Consider the following 21,567-nt stretch of genomic DNA (forward strand, 5'->3'; position numbering starts at 1 on the left):
GTATTACGCGGCGTTTGAACAAGGAACCAACGAGACAGGAGAACCGAAGAACAGAAGATAGTAGAAGACAGTAGAAACTACTAGAAAAAGCTCATGACGAATACATTATCTTAGTTAATGCCAAATCTTTCAAGCCTCGCTTTCTTTTTCGCTTCCATCTCGCTCTAGAATTATATTAAATAAATGACGATAAAGAAACTGTGAATTATCCAAAACTGAATCCATTGAGAGACCCACGTCGTCAATGGTGGTCGTAGAAGCTAATCCAAATCGTTTAGCTCGAGCTTCCAACCTCTCCTATATGAAATACAATGAGAAGAGAACAAACAAACTTAAAAGTGAGTAACCAGTGACATCTGCTGAGAAACCTCACCTTGGAATGCAGAAATGAGTGTACCTTTCCATTTTCGTTCACAGGGAGACCGAACCTGAAATATCCAGCTATCAGATGCTTAACAGAAAGGAAGAACACAGAATTGTGGCAAGAAAGAAATGGAGATGGATAAAGCAATGTGTTCGAAATAATGATCCATGGTAGCAGGCAGAAAACTGGCTAGTTTTACCTCTGAGCTCTGTTCAATAACTTCTTCTTGGTTTCTTCGTCGGAATGAGAATCGTTCTTAACACTGGCAATCGTTACCGTTTCGCCATTTGTTCCAAATCTTCAAGTTCTAGCATCACCAAAAAGTTTAGAAAAAAAAACTGAAATAAACAACCGACCTTGCTGCACGTTTCACCTTCAGATCCTTCTCGGCAACCATGGAAACTACCCCAAATCTTAAGAATCCAATTATTAGGAAAAATAGAAGAAAAAGTAGATAAATTGCTCATTAAAAAAACCTTTGAGCTCTCTTCGCCTTTGCCAGAGGGTCGGTGATGCCAACAGGCAAGCCGAAACGTTGTGCGCGCTTCAATTTCGCGTCAAGAGCGAGAGGGTCGTTGGCGTTGGTAGAGGCAGATGTCGCGTCTACCTTTTGATTCTAAAAAGGAATAATGATAGTTTATTTCATAAGATAATGAGTGCGGAAAATCACCTTTTCAGGCTCAGATTCATGCGCGGCTGTTGATTTTATTTCATCAGGGCCTGCTTCTTTGGCAGTTACGGACTCATCATCCATAAGCTTTTCAGGAAGCACGTCGTTAAGAACATCATCGTTGAGAAGATCCTCTGTAAAATTGAGTTTATCTGGTTTATGCATGAATATAAAAGTCTGTTTAAGTTATTTAAATACGATGAAAGGTCAGTCGTGTTTTTTTTTTTAGTAAGTTTTGTGTAGGGCCAGCTACAATTTTAATTTCTTTCACTTCTCAAGGAATTTCACTTATCTTACAATAATCACAGAACTATTTACAAGTACTTACAAACAATAGGCTATAATAGTAGTACTAATTCGTAGAAGTTACAAGCATTAATTTATCACAAGCTAGTGGTCAGACATATCAATGCGATGTTCTAAGGATATGCTTTGTTCTAAGGACTTGCGATTTTTGCTTCCGATAACTATAAAGATCATGTATGGATTTAAATGAGGTTGGTCTTCACAAATTTCGGACGTTTCATTCCTATCTCTCTCTCAAAATCTTTGTCATATTTAATTCTGTACGCAATCTTGAGCGAAAGAGAAATAAGTGGCGAAACGATAGATAGTAGTTTAAGTGTCTCGGTGTTTTGGAATTTCGGTATACTTGTCTGTTTTGTATTAGTATTGCATTCTTGATAGAATAAAAGTACGTTGTTCCAATCAACCTCTATCTGGGGCTCTGAAGACTGCGAAAAAAAATCGAATGAAGTGTTAAAGGAAAGCGTACCTGTTTGTGAGACCTAGCCTGTTTGTGGGACTCTTAAAACTCAAGAAAGAACCATCTAGACTAATCTTACTACTACCATTGCATTTCCTCTGTCCTTTTCTAGACAATAAAAAAACAAGGTATCAACCTAAATTGCAATTGACTCACCATCGGGTGTTGACAAAGGGTCACCAAAAGCTCCATCGTCACTATGATTAAGGATGGCGTCTTCTTCAGCCTTAAAAATAATACTTCTCAGTAAAAGCTCTGACAAGAAATGTTCGTCAAGATTTTCTGCCGCTAAGTAAACCAAGCACTTCCTAGACCAACATTTACTTTTTTTTTGCTGTTGAACATAAGACCTGAATATCTCGAAAAACGAATCGGTGGGAACTTTCGGCAACACCTTGTGTCACAAGGCTCATCCGAAATATATAAGAATGAAGATGCTAAATCGCTGCTACGTGTACTGGACCACTCCTTGGGAACTGTCCTAGTTGCGTAATTCTCGCTAAGATCCACTCAAACTCGAGTTACATTCCTAGTTTCAACAAACAGATATCACAACATTTAAAAAAAGGGGCAAGAAGAAGTGGAAAGGCAAGACTAATGGTGAGGATATAGTATTTCTGGATAACTGTTCTGTTTACATTGAAGGATTAAGATAGCAGTAAGAAATTGTCTACTTGTCATATTATGCTCATTTCTGACCTCGTTTTCGTCTTAAAGTTATTCTTGACGCAAACAGTTTCTCTGATCGTGGAGATCACTCAGAAACTGGTAATTGTGGCGAATCGTTAGCTGTACTTGTCATGCCACGAAAGAGCAGATGCCTGCCCTAAGGCAAATTCTTGCACACCCAAGGCAAAGTTAGAAAGTCCCTATGCATGAGGCACTCTATCGATGAGAGTAATAGACAATAATATCCATGAAAACAATATATTTACCCCGAGCACTAGGAACGAAGCAATACCCCTCACATGATTTACATTCCACGTTACTATCGTCGTCCAACTTCCTAGATTTTCTGGGAGAAACAACATAGTTCTCTTTTCTGTAAAAATATATTGATATACATCTGACTTCGTGGTGCTTCCTACTTTTTAAAGTAAACTGTTTCAATCAGCACTATTCAAAAAGTGCGCACATATAGGCCAGAAGAACATTAACATTCGAAAGACCATGCTGTTGTGAAGTAAAATGTAGTTGGGAGGGGGTGCACTCGTTGATCACCTTATTCCCGCAAGTAAATAACTAAATCATTCGGGCCCTAATAACTAAGCATTACTTATTAGTGCCCTCGAATAATAGCTTACATAGATAGACTTCCACAAAATGGATGAATGATTGCAGCTTTCCTTATACGAATCTCTTATCTCCACAGTATTGTTCGCATTATTTTAGGTAAGCGTGAACTGAGAGGAGATGAAAAGAAGAGTACACGCGGGTCAAAACGACATAAAGAACGGCGCAGCTGTGCAAGCGACGCGGTGTAAGTGTCGGTTGGAATCGACGTGGGACCATTGTGAACCGCAGTTATGGATGGTGCTGGTGAAGGCCCTCTCTCAATCCTAACCGCTGCACTCCGCTTCGCTTCGAGCCCCAACTACATTTTCGCCCTATTTTGTAAGTCTGCTTGGCTCGTCTCTCAATCTTTGGCAGGTCACTAACAAATCTGTGTTATTTAAACGCAAAAGTTCGACTACTGACAACAAAATTGTTTTGAAAATGCCAACCTTCTGCAAAAGTTTAATCAGTTCACTTTTCTTCGCTTTCGCATCTGGAACTACTCCACGTTTCGACAGCTCTTCTTTTATATGAGCAATCTGAAGTAGTAAGAAGTATTTCTACTATCGAAGAGCTTAGCAAAACTGCACTTACCGTCATCTTCTGATAGTCGGCTTCCGAGTTCATTGTGCGAGATGAGGGCTTAACAGCAATATCGTCCACTCTGTAGCAGGTTACCTAATAATGAAATGTGATCCAACGGATGAGGCAACAGTGCAAAATACTTCTGGCGAACGGCATGTTCGATAAATTTGGAGTAAAGGAAGTAAAATAGTAAGTAGATCGGTCGAAAGTATGATCATTCCGCTAGGAGTAAAGGGCAGAAATCAGATTTTCTGAAGCACAAACAATAAAAAGCACTTCTTGAAACGAATGGGGACTCAACGTACATCGACAGGAAGGTTAGATGAAGTCCTACCCGTCGCAGCAACCGTCAAAGTCAATTTAAAAAAGAAACACTTGTCTCCAGTACCCAGGACGCGGTCACCACGTCGTGCGGTTCTTCACGGCCGGAAACAACACATAAGAGGAGAAGTCCCTAGTTTTCACTAGAAAATTTGGAACAAATCGACACTTGGAAACAAAAATCGAAACAAAAACACACGCCGCGAGCAGCAGACAACCGATAAAGTCGTTCGCGCAAATGCGTTGCTGTCTAATCGCGTCAATCGTACGTAAGCGCACAAACCGCACACTACTACATTTGTTTTTCCAGTAGAGGTCCATTCAGGGTTTCAATTTTTTTTTGGTCGCTGAGATAGTCCTTTTGTCTAGAGAGGTTCTATAGGAGTTAGGTTAGTACCGTCTAGCGTTCATCTAATATCACTTGACTCTCACGGTTTTGCTTGCGGATGATCTGCAAAAGAACTGTAGAGGCCATCACTGTTCGTTCTCAGCAGGAACACGGTGAAGTCATCGTCACTTTTCTCTTTTGTCTTTTTCTGCAGAGATGCAATATTGCAAGGCTTACATGACTGTTTATTTATTCCTTCAATGATTCTGAACAAATACATATTGTATATGTAATGTATGTGGTAAAGTTTTAGAAATTCCCTTTCCTTTCTTCAACTGGTCGCTACAGATCTCCCACAATTTTCACAAACGAGGTTATGTTTAATACTTGCACTGCTTGCAGAATAGTAGGAGAAAGAAGATAAACCGTTTTGTTAGATTGGAATGGTCCAACATGCGCTCTCTGGACGAACTTCTGCCGCTGTGATCTCCAACCCAATCGCAGTCGGGTCAAAATGACCTGAAACGCAACTGCGCTTGCAGCCTGAAATGTGAAGCGGGATCCCTATTCATCTCTTCGGCTCCCACCGCTTTCGCGATTGCAGAAGCTTTCAGTTCCTTTCGACCTGGCTGTACATTTAGTCCTGCCTAACTTTACTTTGTGTGCTTATAGTCCTGTTTACGCTATGTGACGAGATCCGCAGGCAGTAGAAAGTGGAAGATGTCAAGAAAATAGCTGATATGCATGGAGAAGCTGAATAATCTAAGTATCGTAATCGAAATGTAGATCTGCAATGTAGAATTGTTGCAAGGTAAGGGTAACATTGTTGACATGATTAGTAATATTGAAGCAACAACAAAAGTCGAGGAGAATACTAATGAAGTCACGCTCCTGTTACCCTCCTTTTCGGTGTATGGTGCTGTTCCAATTCTGTTTGCCGCATTTCAAACAACTGATGCTTTGTTTTGTCTAAGTTTCTAGCCACATGCTTGCGGAACAGGAGCCGGACCAGAGCGGCACTACGCAGCTCTTGTGGTCTCACTCATGTCCAGACAGGCTCAAGTGAAGCGCATCATTACCTAATTATTTAGATAATTAGATGGTCCATCTTTACTGAAGCGTCAGCATCTTTTCCAGTCATTCCTTCTCCTCGCCATCGTCATCCAAGATGTTCACGACTTTCGTGAGTGACCTTTTGTGTTTGACAAGGTTCTTGAACCTCATCCAGCTGACGTTTTAGCCGTGCAGCAGTATATTACCCGATCTGGTTTACCTCCTTCGAGGACATTTAGGATCTCTTGGAATCCATTCTAGCGTTCTTTTCGTCCATCTATCGTTGATTCTCCTGACGTGACCGGCCCATCATTGTTTAGGTGAGCAAAAAATAGCTTCTTAGACGTGAAAGCGGTGTCTGCCCATGTTTCCGCTGCCTAACAAACCGCTGGAAGAACTGTCAAGTCGAACAGGTAGGCACGGAGCTATTGGTCTGTCATAGGTCCGTAGCTTCCATGACAGGTACGAATGCTACCCACGAGAACCTCTAATGGTCTGCCATCCTTTCTTTCTGAAGATAGGATGTCGTGTGCGCTGCTAGAATTACATGAAGCACAGGTACGATAGAGATTAACCGGAGCGTCCTCAGGTTAAGGGGTCTAGCTTATGCGGTGCAGGTCGAGTGATGAGGATCCTTTGCCAACCATCCAAAAGTGAAGGGTGTAGCTGCACCGGCTCCGACTATCGCGTGTAAGGTATGAAGCGGATGGCCAGCCTGATGAAAGTCTACAGATATAAAATCAGGTCCGGAGGCTGCGCCTGGTTTGATCGCGACTCGTACCCTCAAAGGGAGAATCAGTGGCGGAACTTCACCAGTGGAAATGATAGAGATTGAAACAGGAGTTGACGAATGGAAAAGGTTCTAGTAGGACGTCTTTGTGATGATTTCCATCTTATGACGAGAAGAGGTGCGAATCCCGTCTTCGTTCAGCAAGAATGCTAGTGGAATATTATATTATCAATATGGTGCAATATCAAGTGTCAAGGTCCTACTTTCCTTGGTGGTCTTCGAAATCCAATCCAAGTTTTTTCGTGTGCCGCTTCGAGGCACGTTCAGCACAGGGTTGCAGTCCTTTGAGCAGCAGGTCGTAATCCATGTTTGGGTCTTCCTCGTTGTGCCAGTTACCTTGAGGCAATAAGTCTTCGAGTATGCAATTATTGTATACGATTTCTTTCCTCCTTCGTAACCGATAGCAGATGGGCTTTTCCATCTTGTGGCTAAGTCGTACTTTCGCGCGGAATACTCCACCTCCGTTTGGTGAGTATAGTCAAAATAACATGAAGCACGGTGCAGTTGCATAGCGGTTGCGCCCGAAGCAGTGCGGTGAAGCGCTGTGGTTAGCATCGAGTGAGGACCCCGACCACCACTGTTCATTGCTGCGGTTCATTCATGGTCCCACCTCGATTCAAACCGCTGCCCTCACCGCACTGCTTCCAGCGCAAGCGAGTACGCAACTGCGCTGTGCTTCACGTCATTTTGACCTGACTATATGTGGTCGAATTCCGCTCGATTTGAATGAAGTTAGAAAGCACCTGTCGCAGTGCAAGGACTGCTGCTAGCTTTGAATTCAGGTATACGGAATTGTGTAAATTTGTGTAGAAACTGCCTCGACGACATTGTTGTTGGATATATATGCTATAACAAGTCGATTTTTTGTAGACTATATAGACATTATCGTAATTTCCTTCGAGGTTTTCTAAGTGAAAGGATCATATCGTTTGTTCAAGAATCGTTTATGTAGCTCCCAAATAATGAAACAACTAATGCGAGTTCTTTCATGAATGTGAATGCTGTCATTTGGTGCCTTTCCTCTTAAATTCTTCATGTATTTTATGTAGTTTCACTACATACATCGCCTTCCACACAAATAATTCGTCTAAGCGGCTAATTTTTTCTTTTCAGAAGCACAGGGACAATGATTAGATGATAACCGTTAATAAAAAGTCAAGAAGTCGGTATGATCCGATGGAAGTCATTGAAGAGCACCCTGTTGTTTGGCGGAATCTGCTTCACTTTGCTCCTACTCAACAAAAGTCTTGTGGAGGAATACGAGCAACAAGACAAACGCTCGTATCTCAATGATGCTGGTAGGAACACACAAAGCAGTTCTGTCGCGCCAAGCGGATGCAGTCCTACGATCATGGATGAACTTTCGCGACTAAGGAAAGATAGGAATAAAGCGAAATGTGTTGCCAACAATGGTAAAGAGATGATGTGCATGCGTGACGAGAACGAGTATTACTTCCCGTTTTCATTTATCAAAAAACAGTACGACGTGTCCGGAAAAATGTCAAAGGGTACGGTCAGTTCGTTTTATGTGTTGTAGTACGTTATCTCTCTCAAGGTCACCACAAAAAAAAGAAATTGAATATTCTAGGCGTTTCACATTAGTTTTTCTTGTGCGACATGCAGGCCAATTTCTGATTCAAGGTTTGAGCGTCTTATACATTGAATTGACATAGAAATGCAAACGTCATACCATTCAAACAAATAGCGTTTCCTTATAAAATGAGGAAGATCTTCCAAACTTTGAAGATAAATAAACCAATTTTTTCTATGTGCATAGTTGGGTCAAAACGGTATGAAGCACGATGCAGTTGCGTATACTGCTGTGCTCGAAGCGGAGCGGAGTGCAGCGGTTAGGATTGAGAGAGGACCTTCACCTGCGCCAACCATAGCTGCGGTTCACAGTGGTCCCACGGTCACATTCCAAAGGCCACCTACACTGTGCCGCTTGCACTACTGCACCGCGCTTTATGTCGTTTTGACCCGCGTGTACTCTTCTTTTCATCTCCTCTCAGTTCACGCTTACCTAGAATAATGCGAACAATTACTGTGGAGATAAGTGATTCGTATAAGGAAAGCTGCAGTCATTCATGCATTTTGTGGAAGTCTGTTCGAAATTTAAACGTGTCGAAGTAGCACGTAGCATGATGGCACATGTACAAAACTAACTGTAATAACTTGGTCCTTATTCGTTGGATCTATTCTTCATATCTTCAAATCAAATGACTGCTGTTGGTTGTACACATAAAAGAGTATCCTGGCAACAGCATCTGCATCAGGCGCAGAAATAAGAAATTTGTAAATTTTACCCTTCCGGAAATTTGGCTGCATTGGGTATGAGCTTGTTCCACTTTCTCTTACCGGACTATCTTTGTCGCTGGCTACGGGAAGTCAGCATTGTAACACCTACATTAAAATATTTGCGAAAGTAGACTGTGCCGTTGTTACATAGTGTAATGATCATTTATATTTGACCACACTGGTTTCCATTTGCATGCACACGTATAACAAAAATGAGTGTCTTGTTCTAGGAATTCGGTTTTTTTTTACCCTGCTGGGGTTCACTTTCGTCTATGTGTTGCACTTTCAGATGGGTCTCGATTCGAATTGTTCACCTCATATTCCAAAATTCGAGTACCTGATGGTGACACCTACGACCCTACCGGTCCTTTCGGACACTTTGCTACATACAGCGTTGAAACCAGGGAACGTGTGCGATGCATTAGTGCTGAAACAGGTGGGGAAATTTTGGAATGAAGTAGATGAAGTTTTCAAAGCATTATTCTCTGATATGTTGCACTCAACATATTTTTTCAAGGAGTGCCAATGTCAACACAATGGAGTGCAACTCCTTACTACTATCCTATTCAGATTGCTCAGTATGGATTGCAGCACTACAGTAGAATGATAGGTACCAGCATAATACAATAATAGTTCACTTAAGAAGGAAGTAGGGGGAGTCAGTAATTTGTTTCAGTCAACAAAACCGTCGCTAAAGCTTCGATTAAAGGAACCGAAAGCACTGAGTGGAAAGGGTCAGCGGCTATGCACGATACCAGTGAACGGGTTTTTTACCGTGATGCTGAGAAAGGAGATGTGGTTAACATTTCTACCAGTGGTATGTTAGAGTCTATTTTCTTTTGTCTCTTCTTTCAGTCTAATTTCTTTTTGTTGGTCTTTCTTTGCTGGAGCCTTCTGAAATTTATTTTTTGAAAGAGAAGAGAAGAAGCCAGTTCAGATCAAAGTGCGGCCTTGTGGAAATTTTGATCTTACTCGACACTCAGTGTCACTCAGTTTCGCCCTTATTTCTGAGTGTAAACAACTAAAGCAGTGGAGGATCATGAATCATGGGGTCATTACAAAAGAAAAAAGTAAGATAGAGTGTCCAGAAATAAGGGCGCCACAGAGTGGCCTCCCCAACCTTTTTCCCAAAAAGCGCCTTCAATGTTGCTCCATTTCATTTTGAATCAATTTGCGCGTTTCGTCTGATTACGATTCGAATGAAAACATTATGAAATGCAAACTATCAGTAGTTAACTTTTGAATCTGAAAGGACTTTGTTGTCTCAAAATGGCAGACAAATGGGACGTTGCAAAACATGAGTGACTTCTTTGTAGTCTAGGAAGACACATTTTTTGTTTCGTGCTGTTCTTATCAAATGTAATTCCGTATTGCAAAACAGCGGTTTCTCATTGAAACAACAGAATGCAATATCATGATCATGATCATGATATATAATAACAGGCTTATTCTGTGTGTGTGTGTGTCAGTCACGAAATTCAAAAGGGGGGGGGGGGGGATGTGCGACGTGTCCACTGGCGCCAGATACGCATAGGAGGGGGTGCGACGGGTACACCGACGCCAGATACCTATAGAAGGGGGTGCGACGGGTTCACCGGCGCCAGATACCTATGGAAGGGGGTGCGACGGGTCCACCGGCGTCGGGTTGGCATGCCGGCGCCAGATAGCTATAATATGAGGTGCGACGGGTCCGCCGGCGTCAGATTGGTGCGCAATAACTTCGTGTGCATGACGCAAAAGATAGATGGTTGCAGCCGTTTCATAGCCGTGGCCACTGGGCGCTTTGCTTTTCACCTTTATGACTCCCCCGCGTGCCTATTTCCTTCTTCGTTCGCCTCAAGTTTGTTCTCAGAAAGTGGAAACACGCATGCAAACGGCTGCTTAAATAGTAGGAAGATGTTTATGTGATCTGACGTGGGACGTTATCTTTATCAGTAGGATGATGTCTTTCACGTCATTTTATGCCAAAACATCATTCTTTGATAACTGTTCATAGAAAACAGGAGGAAAACCCATATTTCGCGTGACACTTTTAAATTTTGTCTATAATGTATTAATAAGGAGTGTTAGAAGCTGAAGCTCGAATGTTCTCCAAATGTAGAACTGACGCGTTTAGAAATTGGACCATGAAATCTTTCGCTTTTAGTTATAATATAAAAAAGGAAGAAAGTTTGTTGGTGATACACAAGTCCAATTTCATAGAAAACGGCACTAATATTAATTTTCGTTGATCAGTGAAGGCAAGCGAAGCAAACACCACAGAAATTCTGAAGTCCGGCATTAGCTGGACATTTAGACTGGTTGTGTTATAAACAGAAATGGGGTTCACTGATGAGAAATTGGTGAATCCACATATTGTTCAGGAGGATTACGGAACCCCGGCTGTTACGTTTTTCTGGACCCATCTCCCCGTTTTCATGTGCTTTCGTTCGATTGGCTCCCAGTTGAAAACGCTTCATTTACGATTTTGGTGAGAGTTATTGAATCCGATATGCTGGTTCTGCTCAATTACGTGACTGGGCATGATTCTCGATGTGTGTGGAATGACTCTGTATCGTACGCTGGTGCTGAGCAGGTGAGCTGATCTCTTTGTTTGTGAAGTTTAACTTCATTTCAACACTTCGAATGTAGGTCTCGTTTTCGTTCTCGCTTGGAGAACTTCGAAGCCACTGGTATTCTGTTACTCGTGATGCGTTAGTGGACGCGTCACGAGCATTGTCTAGCATGGGCATGAACAAAAGGAAAGAAGGCAACGTTGTTCTTCATCAAGGTATTCCATGCGTATCCCATCATGTTTCACTGAATTTAGCCCGATTTTTCATGTCTACCATTAGTTTATTTAGGTAGCATATTAGATATGACATCTCGCGTGTAGTAGCAGGTGCTACCGTTTAACGGTTCCACAATTGTTGTTACCGAACTATGGAAACTATGCGCAGAAAATGTTCTATTTGCTCCATATGAAGCCTAGTTTTTGCTCACTGCTTAGGGTGCTGGGGGCTCAACTAGTGGGTGGTTTTAGTGTCCTTACTAAGCAGTGCGATCCGTAATCAGCAAAAAGTTACTGGATCATTTCGGTTTGCAGATTTGTTTTTGGTTCCGGCCCTCATTAACCCGCAGAGTGAACATTTGTAACCTTGCGAAATGGATGGTATATATAATAGTTTCGGAAGACCTTTTTTTTGCGTTTTCTCGCAGTTAAGCAACCCCTATCACCTCTGGTCAATAAATTCGTTTTCTCTTTGAAGTCGTGTTATGAGTCACCCGTTGTGAGTCAATTTCTTGGCTTTTGCGGCAGCCAGGAAGAGGTCACGCTCAAGAAAAGGAGTTTGCATGCATCTAAGTGCATAATAAATGCGGAAATGCATGACCATATTGTCCTAGGCATTGGTGTATTCCTGCATGTATTCGAAAAATCGTCAGTGTTAACCAAACGTACGCCATGTGTTAATCTGAATACCACTCATTTAAGCTAATTAGCCAAATGCGTTATATGAAGTTTTCTTTTATAGCCAAACTCTATGTTGAACTCTGGCGTCTTACCAGATTATTTATTCCAATTTTTAGGTTTCTCCAAACTCATTCGAGTCCTGTATACCTTAATATTTGCAGTTGTCGTATTCCTAGTACAGCTTTGAGGTCTACTTACCATGTTACTGCCTACCATATATGGGTAATATTTCAGGAGATGTTAAGTTGGTATCATTGGGTTTTCGCGGTCAAGTTGCAGTGCGACAGCAAATCGAGCAATCCGAAAATGCTCATCGAAAATCATTTCTTACGGCTGCTGATTGGCTAGTCACTAACCAAGATGAAAAAGTAAGCGCGTTCGCAGTTTTCTGGCTCATGTCCTTGGTAAATTTTTGTCCCGTTATTCATGTTACCAATTCAGGGTGGTTGGGCAGTGCCTGTGGAGCGTTCTATTGCTGATCGTCGACTTGTACTTCCCGCTGGATGGCATTCTGCAATGGCTCAGGTATTTTATTATTAATTCAAAAAATTGTAAAAGAATATCTTCGACATATTTATGTTTTCTTGTTATGCCAACGAGGTTTAGGTGGAACTTTTTATTGGCCTGACGTTTCGACAAACTCGTCTTTTTCAAAGGCTTGAAAATAGTTCGAGGTCTTTGATACCATGCATATCCCATCAAACTCCTCCTCTCTCCTCGCCAACCTCCAATATTGTTCCAAGTACACCACGCAAGCCCTTAAAAGGAAAACAACTAGTTTCACCGACTAGCGGGGTTGGTAAACCACCGCGTTCTTAAATACTGTCACCAAGGCGAATGAGATCTAAGCACTGTGCAGTATCCTTAAGTACTGGTGTGTGAATAACGTTAAGGAACTGCATGTGAGACAATCTTATAGCTCACAGAGTGTTACGAACGGCAAGAAGTCATTGGTAATTGATAAGCACTCATTTTTGTTATTCATGGACGGATTCCTAATGGATTCCGGATTCCAGAATGCTTCCAATGCCTTCCTAGCAGATATTTCTTTCTCGTGCGCTAATATTGTACATTTTATTTCAAACTCATTTCCATCATGCTTATCATTTTTGTGGCGCCCTAACGGTGTCATCGAACTCCCTCGCCTTTTAGGAATCCGTCCATGAATAACAAAAATGAGTGCTTATCAATTACCAATGACTTCTTGCCGTTCGTAACACTCTGTGAGCTATAAGATTGTCTCACATGCAGTTCCTTAACGTTATTCACACACCAGTACTTAAGGATAATGCACAGTGCTTAGATCTCATTCGCCTTGGTGACAGTCTTTAAGAACGCGGTGGTTTACCAACCCCGCTAGTCGGTGAAACTAGTTGTTTTCCTTTTAAGGGCTTGCGTGGTGTACTTGGAACAATATTGGAGGTTGGCGAGGAGAGAGGAGGAGTTTGATGGGATATGCATGGTATCAAAGACCTCGAACTATTTTCAAGCCTTTGAAAAAGACGAGTTTGTCGAAACGTCAGGCCAATAAAAAGTTTCACCTAAACCTCGTTGGCATAACAAGAAAACAAAATACACTATCAAATGACGAGGTTTCAAGAAGGGAGGCCTTGGAGATCTTCGACATATTTGTGTCAAGCAACGTAAATTATTCAGTCTATCGCTTACGATGTTCACACATTTTCTATATTTGTTCAATGAGATAGGAGTCGTTTATGTAACCCACCCAATGTTTTCCACACTCTCTCTTCCAGCTTCTGAAATGCTACTGAAATGAAATGCACACACTCTTCCAGCTTCTGAAATGCTGATAAAAAGGAAATGCACACACTCTCCCAGCTTCTGAAATGTTTAGGGTCATGGTTTATCATTGCTGACTCGTGCATACGCCTCTACCCAAAACATCACCTATCTAACTGCTGCTAACAAGGCACTTGATCTTTTTGAGATGGTATGTTTTGTTTGGTTTCGTTTTTTTAGAAACCATTGATAGGAGTCATAGAGCTTGGAGAAATCTTACAGGAAGCTTCCGAAGGTGGTGTGAGAAATTCCTTATTTGGTTATGTTTGGTATGAAGAGTATCCAACTTCCCCCGGCAGCTTTGTTCTGAATGGGTTCATGTACTCTTTGATCGGACTCTATGACCTCAGTAAATTAGGTCCGAGTGACGTTGGTGAGCGTTGATCTTTCTATAGTTACGATTATTTTTTTAGCGTTATAGTCTTCTTGTTTCGCACAAAGTCTCGAATTCATTAGCCGATACACTGATAGGTGAACGCGAACAGATATGTTGGAAAGATAAAAATTTACCCTACGTGACCAGTAAGTGAACATCATTTGCGAGATCTGATCCTTCACATCTGTTTAGAAGACGCGCTGAAATTAGTGGTGCAGAAGTAAGTGTAGTAAGGTGAGTATAGCGCAGCGGGAATATGTTCGGCTGCGACTGCAGGGTCTTGATTCGAAACCACCTTAGGCCGAAACCTTTCATTCCTCCGGGGTTGATAAATTGGTATCAAACTTCTTTGGGAGGATAAAACCACTTAGATGATACATTCGCCATCCCCAACAACTACAGAGCCGGCACGTCCATAAACCTCGAACGATTCTGAGCTGAAGTTGAACACGTAGTAAGCGGACTGATGAGACGAAATGGTATAAGAGTTCAAAAGGCTCCATTTCGAGAACAGTAGCAAGCCTATATTTGAGCTGGAAACCGTTTTAAAAAGAACTAGGAGAGGATACCACATGCCATTATTATCTTCGTCTCCACACCTGGGATTTTTCTAGTTTTAAAAGCAGTGCTCTTGAAGACACTCGAGACGAGCTGCTGTTAAGATCAATTACCGTTGGAAAACAAAAGGAATTTCGCTTGCGTCCTATTTAATAGAAACCTTACAGTTTCTGAAGAAATTCGTCTCGGAACCGAACGAGCATCGAAACTTTTCTCTGCGGGTATGGATTCTCTTCGCTCTCTTTTACCTCTTTATGACACAGGAGGTGGATCTATCTACGACCTGCGGCACGTTGGATTGCGGACAGCCCCTAACCTCGCCAGGTGATAAAGTTTCATTCAGTGTTAGCACTGATTTCTCTTGTAACCAGACACCTGTGCTATCTAAAACTTCATTCTATCTAAATTCGAATTCATTAGCGATGTGAATTTATTGTAATGGATTCAGGTGGGATTATCACGCTGTCCACGTTTACCTGTTAAAGTGGCTGGTTCAAATTAGTGGAGATAAGACGTTGGACGCAACAGCTGATAGATGGATAGCATATTCTTGGGGTAAAAAAGCAAAGCATAATTAAGATAGTATGCGTTGTCTAGTTTACTTCCAACCCAACTTTTTTTGCTGGTTCATTTTAAAGGATTATTAGTTGATTGTTAATTTACCTTACATTTCTCGAGTATCTATGCAGATTATTGGTGCACTACAAATTACTACGGTAGTTCATGTTGTGATCATTGCTCACCTTTGCCATAAATTCGCCAAGGGTAATTAATTTCTTCTGTCTTCGGAGCTCTTTCTCGTGTTCACATCTTGTTGAAACATCCACTAAAGTGTGGCTTTTTTCGTTCGTAATTTTTTAGAGGTAGTTTGCTTCTGGAAAAATCTTTATGAAGGAAGTCCCTCTCCAGGGGTAACCATGACGATGTACAACAGTCAGATCATATCAAATCTCTGGTACACAATCTCTAATTCTGCTTACGGTTTGTGTTGTTCTGTGCAAAAGGCTGCTATTCAACGTTACATTGTTTCAAAATCTGGCTTTTCGCATCTGGAAAACCCGAGCTCCTTGAAGCAATCATCATTTTCAGATATAAAATTGTGACTTTTAGAGATGTCCTTCTTTCGTTTTTCAACGCAATCTATTTCAACGTTCGGTCATACTAAAATATAGCTTACTGTGATGAGACTCTTTTATTCAGTGCATTTTTTTTCTAAATCTAATGATCTTTAAGGAAGCTCCGAATTCTTGATAGCATGCTTCTTTTGTGCAGATTACGATTATGTTGTTACGTTATGTGTCGTTTGCTGGTGCTATAGGTTGTAAGCCCTGCTTATAAATACGTGTAAATAAAACTTCAGTGAAATCGGTATTGTGAACACATTGAGAGTTAGACAATTTGAGCGAGGCAATGCTATGTTCCATTGCTGTTTTTCCTAGTCAGTACTTTAATAAGAGTTATTTTTTAAAATACGTGCCCAACATTAGTTAAGTCGGGGAATAGGGACACCTCCTGTTGATTTTTAACTGCTGCACATTCATTATTTACGTACTGACTCACTGACTAGAAATTTCGACTGTGAACGCCGTAGTTAGATTGGAAAACAGAATATTTATCTGAGAAACTTCACAAAGACTTCACAAAGTGATAAAAAAAGTATATGATCACAATGAATGGTTTGTACATCATTAAGGTGCCAGTTACAGATGAATGCTAGAAATTTTCTGGTAATTTACAACACTGTCACCCGCTCCTCATCAAGAACATCCGATCCCAGTTTTAAATGTTTGGTATTCGAGAATTTCTTGCGCACAATCCTTGTAAATACCCCAAGAAATGTGGCGGATCGACTTTTTTCGCAAAGCAATCTTATTTACTAATTGGCAGGAGTTTCTTGACTAAAATATTTCTACTTAATTACAGTTATGTATGGAGCAGAGCTGGACCGCAACTTCTTATGGCCATGAGTACAACAGCCTGACATCGATTTTATCGTAGCGGGATTCTGCTTGCGATATTTTAGCATTTATACTACACGAGATCATTTCTCCGAATACGTGACAGACGAATTCGGTGCGAATGTGTTTAGCTTTGCTGGCCCCGTCGATGGGGATAGCAGAAGCGTGTGTGAAGCGCAGAAAGGAGACGCGTAGCGCTTTTCGGTTGAAGGGATTGGTCCCATTGCAATTTTGGCTGCGGATAAGTCAGTTTAGAATCGTTTCAATTTAGTCTCAGACGCAGCTGAGTAGCGGCACATTTCACTCCGGCAAACGTGTGCGATTCTGCAAAGAATTGCCAATAACTCTTCAAAGCCTGCCAGTACACCACTACAGCACAACGAGAAGTGGAAGAGCTGTTAAGCTTCTCTATTGCTTGCTTCCAGCATTTCCAGTTCTTGTCCTTATTTTCAGCAGTATTTTCATATTTTCTTTCCAGGTTCTTCTTCGAATTATCGGGAGTTTCGAGATTTGAAATGCGGGGCTCCTACTGGAGGTCACTGCTTTCAGCGGAACATGTCCCAACAATTCTACGTTAAACGGATACTTACATAGTATCATTAGTCTTAAACAATCATATGAACTCTTGATGGTGTTTTTTTATTACTGAAAATTTGTTGTCTTATTTTTTCTTCTTTCTCCCGCAAGACAAACGCATGAAAAAGCACTACTTAGTGCCCGTAACGTTTAAATACTTAAGAAAAAAGTTCCGCAGTGGCGATGGTTCGAAACTGCATTAAGTGCACTACAAGCGTTCAAGATAAGGGCGAATCGCAATTGTATGCAAGAATTAAAAAGCACAAATGAGAAAATACTACTACAGTTTCAAATCTACAGTTTCATGTGTTTCGTGAAGTTGTCATCAACAATTTTTAGATAGATATTTTCATTATTTACATTTGATTAAATATGAAAGCATAAGTCTTTGAATACTTTTTCAAGTATAACCTCAGGATAGGTTGCAATTATTGTCTTTTGAGGAGTAGTTGGGTCATTTTACTACCTTTTCAACGGTATATCGACGGATTCCAAAGAGAGGAATCTCGTGATGTATAAGTTGTTCTAAAAGTTCCATTTTGTGACAAAATGAGAGCGCGGGCAAGTGACCGACGGTGCTGCACCGTTACTTACCGTCTGTTTTTTATGGTCTATGCATAGTATTGTCGAATGAATAAAGAACACTGACCTGATACATAACAAGTCATTTGACATCAGACGCATGTTCATAAATCTCAAATATGGAAATCATAAACCTCAAATGATTCTGAATTGAAGTCGGAAGAGACGAACTGATTAAAGCCAGATACTTTATCCTTTATGTATTGTTTCGGAAATTAGAGGAAAGTCCTCCTCCTAGAGGTCATTAATTGTTTCCTCTTTTACAATTCTGTTCAGTATTTCTGATCATAGGGCATCCTCCGAAAGCATAGGTTGCAATGAGGTGAGGCTATTTGGATGGATGCGGACACTTCCGAGAAAGCATCAGCCGTCATGGAGGGGGGGAGAGGACGGACAGCAGCTGATCATACATATCTGCCATGCCCTTTTTTGAACCTAGGGGAGTATACGTGCGATGAATGAGGGGTCGTCCATACCAAGTCAAAATGATGTTTCGTTTGGTCACCTCACCTTCAGAAAAATGAATCAACTTATCGGATCACCTGCTCTGTTGAACATGTTTTCTCTAGAAAAAATTCACAAATAAACCGCTTGCTGGAATGTTGCGACGGACAGGTCTTTTCACCTTCTAAATCAGTGTATTATTGGTACTAAACAGATTAGAATATTAGGATGTTTTAATCCCTTCACCAAGATTGACCTGAAGCGTCAGCACTGCTAGTTCCTTGAGATTAGAGTGTCAAAGGCATTGTAATTCTGTAGACCAACGAGATCGTTGGGGACTAAATGTGATTCACCAAGCGACTGCGACGTGTCCTCTGCACCTCGTTCTGTTCGATGGCGAGCTGTCTGTCTCTGTGTCCCTTTTCGTGAGGAAAGAATTGCGAATGGTGTAGCGGTTAGAGGTTCTGCTGCCTGCACGATCGATCGGAGGTTCGAATCCGCCTTAGTGCTCACCAAGCCCTTCATCCCTCCGGGGTCGACAAATTGGTACCAGACTTGTCTGGGAGGATAAAAACACTGACTAGACACATCGGCTAGTCACCGCAAGTATTATATCATTAGTATTCTATAGGCTAGTCACACGTTCGTGAAGCTCAAACGATTCTGAATTGAAGTGAACGTGAAGGCGCATCCCAAGCGATCCCATTGATTAAAGGCAGCATACCACGAATCTGAAGTGGTGCGGATTTCAGGTGGAGTATTTGTACACGGGATAGTAGATTATGGAGGGGGTGTGATTTCGTCCATTTCCTCCTAATTGCCGTAAAAAACGACCGGGAAGATGCGGGGCGTGCATAAGGCTGGCGCGCTCCAATCGAACTTCTTGTGGAAAATAGTGCACCGGAACGCTCAAAGCCATATCTTCCGGGCCGTTTCCTACGGCAATTAGGAAGAAATGATTGAAATGAAGATTATTGAGAGAAGGACGGAATCATCCTTCTCTCAATAACCTACGATCCCGTATGCGAATACTCCACCGGAAATCCGTACTACACCAGATTGGTGGGGTGATGCCTTTAACGCCAGACACCTTATCCTTCAAACTTTAAAATCATGGTACAGACCATGACTGGTCCCATTTGAAACTCGCATTCCAATTTTGCTTTCTGTTAATTTGTCTCAAAGCTGAAGAAACTAAGACGAGTCCAATCTTGCACGAAACGTTAACCGTCTATGAAGACAACATGCTCAGTCAAAAACTTTTTGTTTGGACTAATAAGATAGAAGAAATCAAAATCTTGCTACTAGAAAACATGATCCAGTCGCGATCTTGGTTTCTGGAACTTGGAATTAACTCCAATTTTCGTTTCATAATCATGTCGCGATCTCAACCGGTCTAATAACAACCTCGACAATTAACTCTATATTCTCTGCTCTTTGCCGCTAAACGAAATAAAAGTCCACCATACAGCATTTGAAGTATGGTATATTCGAAGTGAATATTTCGACAATTGGTTTATAAAAAAAGACGCGTCGTTTCTATTTCCATTAGCACAAGGTGTTTCGTTTGTTCTTCATCTACAGAGGTGAAATGAGTCAATTTTCTGCACTGAGCAGCTTACACCTCAAATGAAGAACTGTCCTTCGCAATGTTCTAGAAAGATACTACTTGAGATCATTGATTGCCTTTGATTTCCCTTCCAAGGAACTTTGAAAATAGAATAAAATCGAAGAGTAGAATAGAATGTTTACAGCAACTAAAAACACATGTTGAAAACGAAGAGCTTTCGAATACGGCTGCTCCCCACATGTGAACTCGGGGCTCGTGTAGCCAAGCACCCCACACTGCAGTCCGGTCAAAACGACATGAAGCACGGTGTATTTGCGTAAGCGGTTGCGCTCCAAGCAATGGAAAAAGCGTCTGGAGTCGAGGTGGGACCATTGCTAATTGCAGCGATGAGAGGCGCTAGTATGGGTCCCCACCCGATCGCACCGCCTCGAGCGCAACTGCGCCGTGCTTCATATCGTTTTGACTCTACAATGTACAATTACCACCTAGAAAACATAATATCGCTCAACCTTTTGTCAAACGATCAATTTCTTTTCTTGAGCAGTAACTTGTTCAACATTATGGTTTGGGTTTATTAAGTCAGTTCTGGATGTGTATGTATGGTTACCTTAAAATTTTTTCTGGAACGAACTTTTGTCAGAAGTATTTGGAGATCTATTCTCTGCGAATCGCAAACAAATGTGATGATTGAGGCATTTTCAACTAATAATTGCCCCTTTTGATGGTTCAGCCATCCAAACGTCAATTCGTTGAATTGAAATCCAGTTGAAGAGCAGCCTTCCTTTTGCAGAAAACAGGAGAATCTTTTTCCGTTAATGTTCTTCGTTTTCCAAGCCGTGATACGATTTCGAGGAGCCACAGCACTTAAGAGCTGGACGCATTGCGAATGCAGGAAAAACTGGTAAATGGCTTTGGATGATGTAATCCACAATTCACACAGAACCGGCGTTGCCTTCAAGTTGCACGCTTCCATGCGCATTTTGAGCGATTGGTGTACTTTTCTGTATTGATGCAGTTCCTGAAAATAAGCACACTGTCAGAAATTCGGCTTTAAAATGAAAGATACTCTAAGTCATACGCTGATTAATAAAAGAAGCATAATATTTTTGCGGATCTCGCATGGAAATGCTGCTGAGGGGATAGAGATTGCAAGGCGCTAGCCGATAAGACAAGTCGATTCGAAGTAAGTAAGTTTCAATTTCGAGGAGTTCGAGTTTGAGTAAGAGTATGGTGGTTTTTTTGCTTGTCTTACGTCTTCCTTGTATTGAGCATTTCAAATATTTCTATTTCTACGTGTTTTTTTTCGTCTTCCGCTGGGGTCACCTTACATTTCGAAGTTCTCCTCTCAAACTGCTAGGATCAAATTGTTTTCTCTTCTTGGGCAAAATATTTTATTTGATAAATGGACGTGTAATTACAGGACAAAGGTTGGAAGGACATGAGAACTAAGGTCCTGGGTAACCTTATAACAACATCCGTTAGCGCTAGAAAGCATTTCTGAACGCTACAAAAGTTACATGCGGGTTAAAACGACATGAATCACGGGTGTAGTTGCGGTGCATTTGCGTACGCGCTCGAAACGGCGCGGAGGCAGCAGTTGGAACCGAGGTGGCACTCTCGCGAACTGCAGCGATGGGAGGTGTCAGCTAGGGCTTCACAAGGCTCCTAGCCGCTACGCTTCACCGAAGCGCCCCGAGAGAAGTTGCGTACGCAATTGCGTACGCGCTTCATGTCGTTTTGACCCTTCTATATTTAGCGAGGTGGGTGGCAAATTCTACGAAGGTCACCATTGTAGATAACAC

The 21,567-nt window shown here is 41.6% G+C and overlaps 2 protein-coding genes across 3 annotated transcripts; one reads left to right on the top strand and one right to left on the bottom strand.

The window, feature by feature from the left end:
- Positions 1–110: 110 nt before the first annotated feature.
- RB195_010824 (uncharacterized protein) lies at positions 111–6,737 on the bottom strand (the record flags this gene model as incomplete). 2 transcript variants are annotated; one of them, XM_064191985.1, is made up of 13 exons in its annotated part: positions 111–164; positions 238–297; positions 374–428; positions 564–662; positions 721–777; positions 841–980; positions 1,035–1,168; positions 1,957–2,026; positions 3,525–3,614; positions 3,670–3,739; positions 4,414–4,575; positions 6,356–6,488; positions 6,551–6,737. In XM_064191985.1, 13 exons carry the CDS (start codon positions 6,735–6,737, stop codon positions 111–113), a joined length of 1,311 nt encoding a protein of 436 aa, XP_064049568.1. The 2 variants fall into 2 exon arrangements, with proteins under 2 accessions (XP_064049568.1, XP_013299673.2); XM_013444219.2 differs by lacking the exon at positions 6,551–6,737 and having other exon boundaries at positions 6,356–6,459.
- A 583-nt stretch (positions 6,738–7,320) lies between these two features.
- Positions 7,321–15,213, top strand: RB195_010825 (uncharacterized protein; the record flags this gene model as incomplete). Its single annotated transcript, XM_064191986.1, has 12 exons — positions 7,321–7,660; positions 8,740–8,886; positions 8,968–9,060; positions 9,127–9,267; positions 10,814–11,025; positions 11,082–11,220; positions 12,136–12,269; positions 12,343–12,426; positions 13,757–13,852; positions 13,924–14,074; positions 14,803–14,959; positions 15,084–15,213. The coding sequence occupies 12 exons, from the start codon at positions 7,321–7,323 to the stop codon at positions 15,211–15,213; spliced, it is 1,824 nt and encodes a 607-aa protein (XP_064049569.1).
- Positions 15,214–21,567: the final 6,354 nt, after the last annotated feature.

The sequence above is a fragment of the Necator americanus genome, chromosome III (genome assembly GCF_031761385.1).
Source record: "Necator americanus strain Aroian chromosome III, whole genome shotgun sequence".
NCBI classification, from domain to species: domain Eukaryota; kingdom Metazoa; phylum Nematoda; class Chromadorea; order Rhabditida; family Ancylostomatidae; genus Necator; species Necator americanus.